Source organism: Cucumis sativus, chromosome 5 (genome assembly GCF_000004075.3).
Source record: "Cucumis sativus cultivar 9930 chromosome 5, Cucumber_9930_V3, whole genome shotgun sequence".
NCBI classification, from domain to species: domain Eukaryota; kingdom Viridiplantae; phylum Streptophyta; class Magnoliopsida; order Cucurbitales; family Cucurbitaceae; genus Cucumis; species Cucumis sativus.
Window position 1 is genome coordinate 26,784,911 of NC_026659.2, and position 13,322 is coordinate 26,798,232.

Below are 13,322 nucleotides of genomic sequence, written 5' to 3' on the forward strand. Positions count from 1 at the left end.
CTTAGTGTATAGTTTATCTTCATCATTCGCTACCCATTCAATTTATACCCCAACAAGCATAACAAATCGCTTTTGAAGATTGTGTTTGTTTACTTAGAGCAATTTATCTCTTCATTATGTTTAAATTCAAGAGGATTAATGCAAGAATGAGAAACCTATTACCAAATTGGACTTAAAATGAGGCCATTGGAAATGAAAATTTGGGCCGAGAAGAAAAGCCTTAATGGTTTTAAGAAAGAAGAGTGTGTGTTTGGATGACCTTGAGATTGAGCTAACAAAGAACAAAGAGCTCAACACCACATTTTGATTCAATTTTAACTATACTCAAACGGTGATTATTCTTTTAACTGTGAAGAACACATTTTACGAATCTGTCATTGATTCCACTCAAATCTGCTCTTGGAATATCTACAATCATGTTGTAATATATTATTCTTCGACGTTTTAATAATAAGTAAAGAAAACATTATACCCTTTTTACTATGCTATAATTATTAAAAATAATAATGTGATGTGTTTGTTTGTTGTGTTTGAGCGAACCGGGTTCATCATTATATTAAATCTGCCGTCCCTATTGATTTCAACCGGCCATTTTGAAGATGGATAGAGTTTGTATTTGTTTGTGTGTTGTCGTTTTGTACAATTAAAGGTTGCGTTTTGAGTATAAACTCCAAACATATAACATAAATATTTCTTCCTTACAACACATAAAAGGACTTTTTTGGTTCTTTATAACGTCTTCTTTCTCTTCATGGCCCTACATTATTCCTTTACTCTCTCTTTATTCATTTTTTTCACTTCACTCTTATCAAATCAATTAAGTGTAATAGCAATGTGTTAACTTTAAATTAAAATATTTATCAACTATTCATCATTGTCTATCAATGTCATCGATAGAAGCATATCAACGACATTATTGTTTCTTATATGTTGTAAATATTTTGTCATATTTGCTATTTTTGACAATTTTCCTTAGATTATTGTTTGTTTCTTTCAAGTGGTTAATCATATATGGTGTTTAGTGTTTTTTTTATTGTTTTAAGTAGTTTGAGACTTCCATTAGAAGTAACGTACGAGAACTCATCTTCATGGAATTTCTCGATTAGTTGTGGGTGTTTAGTCTTTTTTTTTTTTCTATTTTTGTACATTTTCTTAACTTCTTTGTTCGTCAATCGAAGGTGTGAAGTCAAATTCTCTATACTATAATTCGATATTTTTACAAAATAAAGAAAAATGAATTTAAATATATATGTAGTAGACATTAACATTAACATTAATGATAATCAAAAGTGAGTAGCAAAGAAGAAAGAAGAAAAATAAAGGTTAAAAGTAGAATCTCGAAAGCTAAGTAGTGAATAAGAACAAAAGTAGATGAATTTGATTATTAATAGTTGAGAGGTGGGAGTGTGACGTAAGAATTAAATTATAATAAAGAAGGTCACACGTGGTAGCTTTGGTATTATTGTAAAAAATAATAAGAAGATACGAAGAAGAAGAAGAAGAAATTGTGTTTGTGGAGAGAACATTTATGAGAATTAATAGTTTGGTTTAAAATTAAATGATTTGGTGGTGTGATACGAATTCAATTAACTACTTTTCCATAACTATAACTATAAATAAATGCTTTGTGTACACATTCGTCCCCACTCTTTATCCTTCATATGCCCTTTTCCCTCTCCCACACCTTTCTTCTATTCACTATTAATTATCAAACCAATTAAATTCCCACATTTCATATATTTTATGTCAATTTACATATTTTTACTTTGACCTAACGTCACTTTAACGATTTAAGTATAAATTACGGGAAATTTTAGATTCTAGTATACGACACATTTAAGATTTTCAAATTCAGTGATATAAATTAAAATGAAATGGAAATTATTACCAATTTTTTATGGTGATTACGGCTACCTTATGATAGTAATCTATGACTTTCTAATATTAATTATTTTATGAGAATCACTTTATGATATTAACTTTGAAATAAGACGTTTAATTTTGTTCGTGGATATTAGTTATTTATATTAGAATATGTGGAATGTGACGATGATAATAAACAATAGTTGTTATAAATATAACTAAAAAACAATTATACATACATGTGATATAGTTTAATAATGTGTTAATTAATTAGGTTGTGCTCAAATGGGATAATACACCATACCAACTACATAAATAGAGTTGTTTGTTACAATTATGAACACCAACTACTTTTTTAATAAAATCTAACCTACAAAATTTATGGATTATTTATACATATTTTTTTTTGTACAATTTTGACTACATATATATTTGGATAGAAATCGATAACTTTTTTCACTATCTATCAATATGTGTCACTGATAGAAGCATATGAATGTCTATCAATGTTTACTACTGATAGAATTTGAAATTTTGCTTTTTGTTGTAAATGATTTTGTCAAATTTACTATTTTATATTATTCTCTTATATATTTTGATATCGGTTGAATTTATGTTTGACATAGAGTAATTCTTTATTTGCTTTTCTGAGACAATGACGAAAATATTTTGGATTATATTAAAATAGTTTCACATTTTCATCTTCCAAAAAAAATTAGGTTAATTTTTATAAATATAACAAACAGCCAAATATTTGTATAACCAAATAAAAAGTTCCATTAAGCTCGTCATTTCTTAAAAATATTTCGAGTTTATTCTTCTTTTTTATCGTCTTTATCTTTCCACGTTCTTTTTTAGAAAATTCGAGATTTTCTAATTGTTTTATTATGGGTAAATATTTTAGTTGACCCACCAACATTAACTATTTTAATTAGTGAAAGAGCAAGAAAATAAAAAATAAAAAAAGAAATTGGTGACTTTTTTCTTTCTTGTAATATTTGAAGAAAAAAATATAAAGTTGGATTGAAAATAGAAGAGAGGGAGAGAAGCATGAGAAGAAGGTACTTCAAAACAAGCCACGTGAGAATGTTTGACTTATGAAAATGACAGGTGGACATGCCACATGAGCAATCTCAATTCTCACATACATACATAAAGATGATGACACATATGCATACGTGTCATTTTATCAATTTACTAAAATAACAAATAGTTTCCCTAAACCCTTTTTCATTACTAGCTCATTAGGGTATCAATATTTACAAACTAATTGGACGAAACAAAACAAACACAACCCTATTTCATTTCGAGAAGAAAAAAGTTCGAAATCTGTAGCTAGTGAGACCTGTTAAATGTATCGAAATAATTGTTTAAAGTGATCATACGATTTGATGTCAATATAATATAGTTTGATTAAACTTTTTGTTTACTTTTTCTTTTTATATAAGAAAATGTGATATTTGACTTTTTATTTTCTAATTGGATTCCTCTGTATATGATTAGAAAAAAAAAAAAAAAAAAGAAAAGTAGACAACTTTGCTTTATGGGTCGGTTTGCTTAACAAATAAATCGTTTTTGGCATTACTATTACTATACTCAAGAAATACAAATATCAAATTAATTCACTTATGTCAATGGATCATATTTTAATGTTCTTTCTTTTTAAGAATTAAAGAGGCTATTTCATGCAGTTTAATTAACTTCTAATATAATTATTCAACTATTGTCCTTTCTTGGTGCACAACCTATTCAATTAAATATAATTTAAAACGATTAATAAAATATCTATAGTTTCAATCATGGATCAACGTCTTCCAAACAAGGACACAACTTGTGATAGTCTTCTTCTATTCTTATTCATTTCGGTATTTATCATATTGTGGTTGAGCTCACTTATCTAGAGGGTGGTTAATTAATCAACTTACTTTAATGCAGTCTCGTTAGATTTTATAGAACGTATATGTATAAGGCATTGTCCCAATAAATATATATTATTTAAAGTAATATTATCGCATGTTATGAAAAATCTTTTTATGAGAGTCATAATAAATACTTTCAATAAATATTATATAAAGAATAATTCTAAATATTATATATAATTTAACCATCTATGTCCATTTAGTCATATTTGTGGATTCTCGTTTGGTAACTTATTTATTTGTATTTTTGTTAACTTTGACTTTAAGTTTTTCAAAAAATGAGTATGTTTGGTAATCGTTTTCTTTTTCAAATAAGGAATTTGTTTTTCTTTTTAAAAAAATGACGAAGGAAATTAACTGAAAATAAGAAATAAAGCTTTCGTTCTTAGATCCGTTATAAAACTTATATAGTTTTTGTTTTTAATAAAAAAAAACTAGAATGATGATGAAATGGAGTATTATTGGTTTTTATTTTCTTTTTTAAAAGTTAAGTTTATTTCTTCATCATTTTTTTAATTTGATTTGCAATCTCTTAAATACCATTATTAACTTTTATTCAAACTTTGAAGAAAAAAAGATTATGAAAATTTTCTGCCTTCTTTAGTTTTGAAAACTGAGCTTAGTTTTTAAAATCTTAGCAAAAAAAAACAAACAAATAACAAATAAACTTTGAATGAAAACAGTATTCATAAAATTAAGTTTTCAAAAACAAAAACCAAACACGATCTTTTTTTTCTTCTAAAATTAAATATAGGAACGTACACTATTCATTCAACCTCTAAATTTCTTAATTTATCATCTATGTACGTAATGTTTTAAAAAACTAAGCTTAGCTAAGAAAAAAAAATATTTTTCTATTTAAAATTGAACTAAAAATTTAACTTTTGTACTCTCGAAACAAAAAATATACACAATTTTTTAAAAAATAATTAGAAAAATGTAATGACAACTTTTTTAGTTTAACCTAATACTAAGATTCTCATAATATCTCACTAACCTCAAACTCCAACCTAATATATAACACAATATTATACCACACTCCCAACCATGCATTAATATTGGTGGGATGTCAATTTTATAATCATTTCTATTATTCTAAATCCTCATTATCATTTTTTTCCTTACACAAATAATGTTGTTTAGGGATTTTTAATTTTGATTATATAAAATTATTTCCATATAACTACTCCCTCCAATATATGGTAGGTTTATTACCCAATATTTAATCATAAGATCCAATCATCATAATTCATAACCACTTTGCAGAATTATATTAACTTTAATAACTATGTATTTCTTGAGATTAGTTTCAACTAATTCAAAGTATTGGTTAACTAATTGTGTAATGTTAAATACAAAGTCAGGCGGTAATTCTTTTCATTTGTGATGGAGGGGAGGGTACGGAAGGGGAGAACAAAAGTGCTTTTGACCATCATGGCGGGTAGAAGAAACGAAATTGTAAAGGAATTTGTAACCATTTGTAATACAAAGTTGAATTACTAAAATTAGTGGAGCACTTTTCACTAACAAGTGTGAGCCCAAAAGTTAGTAAAGAAATTAATAATCGAGATTGTTGTTTAAAGTGTATACGAAGAAATCAAATCAATCAAACAAAATATTCACCATCTTGTGCATTAAAAAAAGGAAGCTTTTGAAGGAAATGATGGCATAAAAATGGCGAAAATATTCAGAATCCCAATTCCCAAATCAGTATGATACGAAAAGAAAAACGGACCCACAAAATATATATATATATATGTATGTATATATAGAAAAGAAAAAAGGAATAGGAGACCGATTCTGATCCGAAAAGCGGGGCAAAGCAGAGCTTTTGGGTAAAATCCAGAGAGACGAGAGAAGAAAGGAAGGAAGCAGCACCCAAAATCAGAATCAGCGTCTACATCCAACCTGTTATAGTCTACTCTAATCCCTCTCTCCTCCAGCTAATTCCTTCTGTTCTCACTTTTCCCGGCATAAAAGAGGAAAACCCATCAACAAATACAAATAAATTTCTCCCTCTGTTGCTTTTCAGGGCGTAGAAATGGAAACACCTCTCCGTTATACTTTCTGACATGATTGTCACCCCCAGGAAAAAGGGTTCTCGTCTCTCGGTTTAATATCAGCTGTCGATGATCATCGAACCAAATCAGGAACTGACTCCACTGCAAAAGGGTATTCGGGATTGCTGCTTGACCCATTAAAAAAGAAGAGCTACATTACAGTATAGCCTTCTTTTAGTAGGTAAAACGAATTCCATTTTTCAACCCATTTTTCTATTTCGTTTTTCCTCGAAAATATTTCCCCTGTTTGAGGAGATGGGAAGTTTTTTAATCTGGGTTTTAGTTGCAAGAGGTGGAAGAGAAGTTGGATGGGTAGTTTAAGAAGGAATTTAAAAAGGGTTTGTGAATGAATGTATGAAAGTGCTAAAAACCAAGCCATTTTACTAGACCGTTCGCTTCCCCTTATTAATTGCAGAGAGAGAGAGAGTAGAGAGGGACCGGTGCTTTTCATAGTTGACCTTTAATTAGTGAAACAGATAATAACAACTCATTTCCTTCTCTCTCTGTGTGTGTGTGTGCGACCCCATTTATTCTCTCATCTGCTTGTCGTAATAATCTTTAATGGTTTATACAGCCGCACCTCTTCGTTTCAGGCTGTTTAGGGGATTCTTCTGTACCGTAGCTCTAACACATTGTGGACTTCATTTTCCTCTGTTCTTATATGTCTCAAGGTTCCCAGCTCCCTTTCTTTCATCTTCTTTTTTTTTCTCATTTCTGTATTAACTGACTGTTCCAGCGATCATGGTTTTCATTTTCAATCATTTTCTTATATTTCCTATTTAGCTGTTTCTAAGTCTCACACCCACACCACCATAGTTCCACTTTACGCTTTTTTCTCCATCTATTTTCACCCACTTTTGCTTGAAGCTCATACTGGATGTGGATGGAGAAGGGAAAGTTGGGTTTCTCCTTTTCTTTTTCCTTGTGAGCTCTTAGATAAGTCAACAGTTGGATCATATTTATTGGGGTCGAAATTTTATTTGGAATTGGATCTGTTTTGTTTGTCAGATTTCTTATTCATGAATTGGATTTTCTCTCCTTTTTTGATTCCATGAATCAGTGCACAGAATTGATGAATTCCTATCTGGGTTTTCTCTCAGTTCTTTGGAACTTTCTTTCATTTTTTTTTTTGTTTCCTCTAAATTATATTAAATAACAAGGTGGTCGGATCTAATCTGGACTACCAGACAAAAAAGGGTGGTGAGAATTTTGAGAGGGGCCGATCTCGGATACCCTTTGATTTAATATTTGGGTTTTTTTTTTTTTCGTTCAGATTTAAGTAAGTTCTCGTAAAGTCAAATCTTCTGTCTTTTAGCATGAACAGGATACTGGATTTGCTTGAAAATTTTACTTACACAGCATCCCATTTGTACAGATTTTTGTTTACAATTTTTATGCTGCCCCTTGGAAATTAAGTTCTTGACTCGATCTTCTTTTCTGATCAGTTTTCTATATCATTCTATGGATGAATACATGCTTTGTAAGCTGGCCAAAGTTTTTAGAAAAACACGACTTTTTTCATTCTTAGTAGTGAATGTCATCAAATGGGTTATTTTTTCTTGCAGTCAATGGAAGGATAATCTTGGTTTTTTGACTTTTGGGAACCATTCTCAGAAAACCCTTCTTCTTGTTACTTTAAACTTAAAAGTTGGCCTGTTTTATACTTTTTGAGCTGACCTTCTGCTATGTAAATTAACAAATTTATTGTGCAATTGTACGAAGATGGAAGGATTTGAGTTAGCTTTTTTTTTACTTTTCTTTTCTTGCCTATGAATGACAGATTCTCCACATAATAGTCATCTCAGCCAACTTTGATACACATCTTGAGAAAATCCATTTGAACAGTCCACGTGAATCATGAAAGTTGGTAATTCTCATATCTTCAAATTTCTTTTCTTAAAGGAAATACCATTTCACAATTTCGTTCTACTTCTGCACTATCTCTCAACCCTGTGAATTTGTTTCAATTGTTTAGGCTGCCCTCGTTTACTTCAAATAATTTTACTTTTTCTTAAATCAAATTTCTTCCAGTAATGAAATATTTATAATAAACAAGTTGCTAAAAGATTAAAAAAAGAAAAATCAGTTGATCTTCCCCTTTGCCACTGGCCAGAAAAAGTTATACCAAAAATAAAAGTCCCCATGGAATTTATATTTGATTTCTTTTACAGAAGGTGAGCCCATAGTTTGCCATTCAAATGCTAGCCCCAAGTTTGTTCCCAAGTCTTTTGAATGTGATAATGATGCTCTCAATTCGGGTGGGATGAAGCTTGAAGATCAGAAAGAATTTACAAACAATCTCAAAGGCAATGTGGATGCCGATCACAATAATACTGATGCAGATGGTTGGGTTGCAAAGAAGCGTGAATGCTTAGATCTTGATGATTTTAATGACTATGACGATGTTAAAGCCTTTGTGTCACCACTCAATAATTCTTGTAAAGCAGACTTGTCTGAGGAAGACTCCGAGTTATACATGGAAAAGAGTGTTGTTGAATGCCAACTTCCTGAACTAATAGTTTGTTACAAAGAAAATATTTGCAATATTGTTAAGGATATTTGTATTGATGATGGTACTCCACGGGATAAGCTCTTTTGTGGTAGTAGTTTGGATGAGAAGGATGTCTGTTCCATTCTCCCTCCTACAAAAGATTGGAAGGACGAGTCGGTAGGAGAACTAAAGCAAAGAGATATGTTTGCTTCAGATGATTCAGAGCATTCAGAATCTTTTGGCAGTAAGGACTCACCCAATGAATACGATTCCAAGGATTTGGCTATTACACCTGAGGCAGAATATGATGTGGCATATTTTACTGATAATGATATGCCAATGACAGATTTAGTTACAGAGAGCTTAAAGCCACTGACCAACAATGAGATTAAGCCTCACCCTCAGTCTGAACAGGTATGTTTCTTTTTGACATAATAGATGTTCAATTTACATCATGAACATGTATGTGTTCTGTCTTTAGTTGGGCTTTTCATTACTGTTCTTGTATCTAGCTCTTATTATCATTCATTAGAGTGTTGTGCACAATTAATTGTATTGAGCTCTTGGAGCTCTGGACACTGTTGCCAGTATTGTAAGTTTTAAACTGTACAATTGCAGCCAGAGACCGGGGGTGAGGGTTGGCTATAAGGTGACTGTTTTGTTTGTTCTGATGCAGGTTTTTATTGAAACTACGTGTTCGGAAGTCCCTGTTTTGGTACGTGTAGCTGAAGAATCTTTTAGCAACACCAGAGAAGCGACATCAGAGTCCATTACTTCAGCTGAAGATCCCAAACATGGCGATTCTGCGAATGGTATGTCATACAATAGTAAAGTGGACAAAGGAAACATTACTTTCGATTTCAATTCTTTAGCATCCACAGCTAGTGATGGTCTGGAGCGTTCTGATAATGGTGACTTGAACTCTTCAGCTCCTTCGACCAGTGCCTCCGTGGGCTGCAAAGAGACTACCAGCTCCAACCCTTTAGCTTCTGCCGACAAATGTGAAGCAGAATGTCACACTACTAGTAGTAACCCTAAACATGTGGAATATGAGGACTTACGACGAGTGGAATATGAAGACATACCTAAGACTGAAGTTGGGAATTTCGATAGTCATACTGTTTCAAGCGAAGTCTCACAAGGCGTGGGTGAAACAAGTTTCTCTGTGGCACCTTTGGGGAGTCTGATATCTAATTCGGGTCGTATAGGTTACTCTGGCAGCATCTCTCATCGGTCTGATAGCAGCACAACCAGCACCCGTTCGTTTGCCTTTCCTATGTAAAGCTCTTGATCAGCTATTTCTTAGTGTATGCCCATTTGTTTGTTTATCATTGTAGTTCGGAACTAATGGGAGCAAAATATTTATCTTCCTGCAGATTACAATCCGAGTGGACTAGCAGTCCTGTCAGAATGGTTAAACCTGATCGAAAGCATCTACAGAAGCATCGGGGATGGAGACATGGCATTTTGTGCTGTAGATTCTGAAAGCTTCTACTAATTTATCCATAATTTATCCATAGGTTTAGTATCTAAAATATACATCACCCAAGTCTTTTCTCAGTCGAGTAGCATAAATATGGTCAATCTTTGCCAATGCCACTCTACCTTCATTTGTTAGGTTCTCTTCAGATTGCAATATCATACAGGTTGAATTTCTGTCTTTTAAAGGAGCGTCATTACTGCTCAACTTACAGAGAATGTTTACATGTTGTAAGGTCATCTTACGAGATTAGCTGAAACACATGTTTGTTGGTTCGAACACCAAGTGATTATAAAAATGAAAAAGCTGCAGATTAACATTGTTTTAATTGTTCTTAACCATCATGGTGACTGTAAAAGGTTTCAGCGAGTTGACCTGCCTCCATAATGGTTTGCCCCAGTGTTTCTATGCTTAAGCTAAACCAAACACGACGAGAAAGAAAAATAATTTTCTTGGGTTTCATGGCATTGGAAAGCAGAGTGTTTAAGTGGGGAAAACCCCCATTTTGTTGGTTAAATGGGAAAAAGTTGTAGTGCTCAAGACTGCTACAAAAAAATATATCAACAAAAAAGTCATTACATTTAATCCCTTCTAGTGGTGACAAGAGTTACCTGAATTGTGTAAAGTCACTAATAACATATTGTTTTCTCTCTCTCTTTCTCTCTCTGTATTATATATATTTCTCTGCTTACTCACTTAGGCAGAAAATTTGTTACACTTAGACATGGGTTTGATAGTCATGGCCATACTTTGCTGTGTTTCTATCTTGGTTCTTTTGATACCTTCTGCTTCCTCACATGCTCTGGATCAGTCTTCTCCCCTGCAAGGTGTGTGTACTTGTCTCTCCTCCTCCTTTTTCTTCTTCTTCTTTTTCTTCTTCTTCTTTTTCTTCTCTCTCTGGGAATAATGAAGTATTTGTGATCTTGCAGCAACTGAAGGTGTGCATTCTCCTCTTGTTTTAGGAAGGAAGTTCAAAATGTTAGAAGAAGCTGCAAGAGTGGATAAGAAGGTATGTTTGAGAGTGCTTTTAAAATAAGTCATTTTGACATAAATTACTTTGAGCGAACTGTTCAAGTACCTTAGCAAAAAAAAAGTGTTCAATATTAAATCAACCTTTGTTTTTGTTTTCATTCTCTTAACGGTGGTTTTAATGTTTCCTTGACAATCATTCTTCCTCAAAATGCTCTTTCATTTCAAGCATTGTCTAGTCAAATTGACCCTGGTTTTGATCAAGTTACAACAATTACTTTAAGCCATATCAAAAACATTCACAAAACATAGTCACAATCCTGTTTGAAATGACTTTATATGTACTTCAAATTCAAAAGTCATTTCAAACGGGGGCCGACCATGATAATATCTGTCTTCTCTTGCTGCTGTTGAAGTTGTGATTACTAATGATTTTCCTGGAAACAGGTTGAAGCTCAAGGATTCCAAGTTGCCAAACAAAAAGATAACCACAAGGAAAATGTTTCAGGTGATTCACGATTACTATATTTTTTTTACAAAAAAAAATCCAAAAATATGCAAGTTTCTTTAAATAAGTCCTCCCCGTCATGTCCACAATCTTGCCAGATCTTTCACTAAAAACTGCAACAATATTGCTTCCTAGAATATGGAAAATTTGAGGCATAGCCATATTTTCAGTAACACCACATTGATTAAAGAAAATAAGTACTCTATTTCACATTTTAGATACATTTCTGCACTCTCAAACACTGTCCCTGCCATTTAATTCATTCCATTTTAGTTCATCTACTGTCCATTTAAAATCAATTCCCCATCAATCCCTTCCCCTTAATAGTTAATATCATTTGTTTAAATCAGTTGAAGGGTTTTCAAAGTTATGCCATTCATCTCATTTCCTCACCAAACTAACACAACTCAATTGGTTTAGATAGAGAGATTTGTAATTAACGTAATTGCAACATTTACAGGTCAGGAGGAACAAGGAACGAAGTTAAATAAAGGAAAGGGGAGAAAGTGGGTGAAAGTGGCCGACATGTCGTCGCAGATTTTCACAATGGACTATGCTCACCTAAAACGTCGTCGTCCTGTCCACAACATGTCGCTCAAGCGTCCTTGAAGTGGACTGGGTTTTTCTAATTAATCTAACCCCTTAATATTTTTCCTTTTTACAATTAGATCCCAACAAAAAGAGGGAATTGCATCCTTAACCATCCGTGGTGGCCGACAAAAGAGCAGAGCAGATTAATTTAGAGACTTTCTTAATTATAATAAAATTATTAGTCTAATTCAATTAGAGGGACCCATTTTGAGGTCTAATTTATGTAATTAATCGTTAACTCTATTAGGTAGTTATTAACATATTTTAACATTATTATTGTTTTGTAAGTGCTTCTTTTAATTATGTATTTATTGATAAAATTATGGATGTGATGTGGGCAAAAGTAATGTTCTACTCTATTTATATATATATGTGCCCAAACCTTTCATGTGTTTATTAATTTGTTTGAACTTTGCTATAGAGGCCAAAATGATTATTGCACAATTTAACCCTTAAATTATAGGGATTGCAACAAGTCGGATAATGAGTGTGTGTTATTAACTCGATTCTATCATAGTTAAGTTATAGACGGTTTAGTCGTTGTTTATAATAAACAAATGAGTCTTCAATTATAATGATATTTTGTAAAGGGTTAAAAAATATTGATATTTACTTTAAAGCCTAAAAAAACAGTTAGAAGAATGAATATCTATAGACTTAATTTTCACCTAAGAAAGTAAAAAGTTCAATAATTACTAAATAGAAATAATTATTTCGTTTATACGAGTAATAACAATTTATATAATTTGAAACTCACGCTTTCCTTTTTATATATTGGAGTCGTTTGATTTCTTAATATGTTTGATCATTGAGGTATCGTATCATAGTCATTTAAGTTTTGACTTTGAATTGTTAAAGTCTAAGCTTACCAACGATACTAACTCTCATCTATAACCTATTGTTTTTATTATTACATACCTTCTAACTTTGAAATGATCAAAAATAGCAAATTTGAGAAAAATAGAAGACTATATGTTTCTACCGTTAATAGAATTTAATTTTTTTGCTAAATTTGTATTATTTTATTTTATTATTTTAAAAAACTGACTATGTACTAAACATAAAAATTAAATTTTACAAATTTTGTAGGAATAGTTTCAAATTTAGTAAAAATAATTAAATAAATAGTAATATTTTTAAAAAATTGCAAATATAACAAAATTTGTCAAATTCTATCAATGATAAAGTCTATCACTACTGATAGACCATGTTGTAAAAATTGGTCTATTATCGATAAATCATACGAGTCTGTAAGTGATAGTTTTGCTATATTTGTAATTTATTTAAATATGCTTGCTGATTGTTGGGATGGTGATTTAGTGTAATTATTCAATTTATTAATTATTGAAAAAATGGGCCGAATTTCTTAAGAAAATAAATAATGGGCCGAAGCCCAAAACATGGAGAGCGCAAATTAAAGGCTTTGTAATTGTACATAAAC

General features: G+C 31.4%; 1 protein-coding gene across 7 annotated transcripts; it reads left to right on the forward strand.

Moving 5' to 3' along the window:
• The first annotated feature begins 5,450 nt into the window (after positions 1-5,450).
• LOC101218906 lies at positions 5,451-12,208 on the forward strand. Of its 7 annotated transcripts, XM_011657420.2 has the most exons (9): positions 5,454-6,513; positions 7,623-7,709; positions 8,014-8,747; positions 9,010-9,145; positions 9,263-9,611; positions 9,710-10,640; positions 10,743-10,822; positions 11,230-11,290; positions 11,751-12,208. In XM_011657420.2, the coding sequence occupies exons 2-6, from the start codon at positions 7,700-7,702 to the stop codon at positions 9,816-9,818; spliced, it is 1,338 nt and encodes a 445-aa protein (XP_011655722.1). In that variant the 5' UTR covers positions 5,454-6,513; positions 7,623-7,699; the 3' UTR covers positions 9,819-10,640; positions 10,743-10,822; positions 11,230-11,290; positions 11,751-12,208. The 7 variants fall into 7 exon arrangements, with proteins under 7 accessions (XP_011655721.1, XP_031741672.1, XP_011655720.1 ...); XM_011657419.2 differs by having other exon boundaries at positions 5,451-6,513; positions 7,623-7,705; positions 9,010-9,611; XM_031885812.1 differs by having other exon boundaries at positions 5,451-6,023; positions 7,623-7,705; positions 9,010-9,611.
• The last annotated feature ends 1,114 nt before the right edge of the window (positions 12,209-13,322 follow it).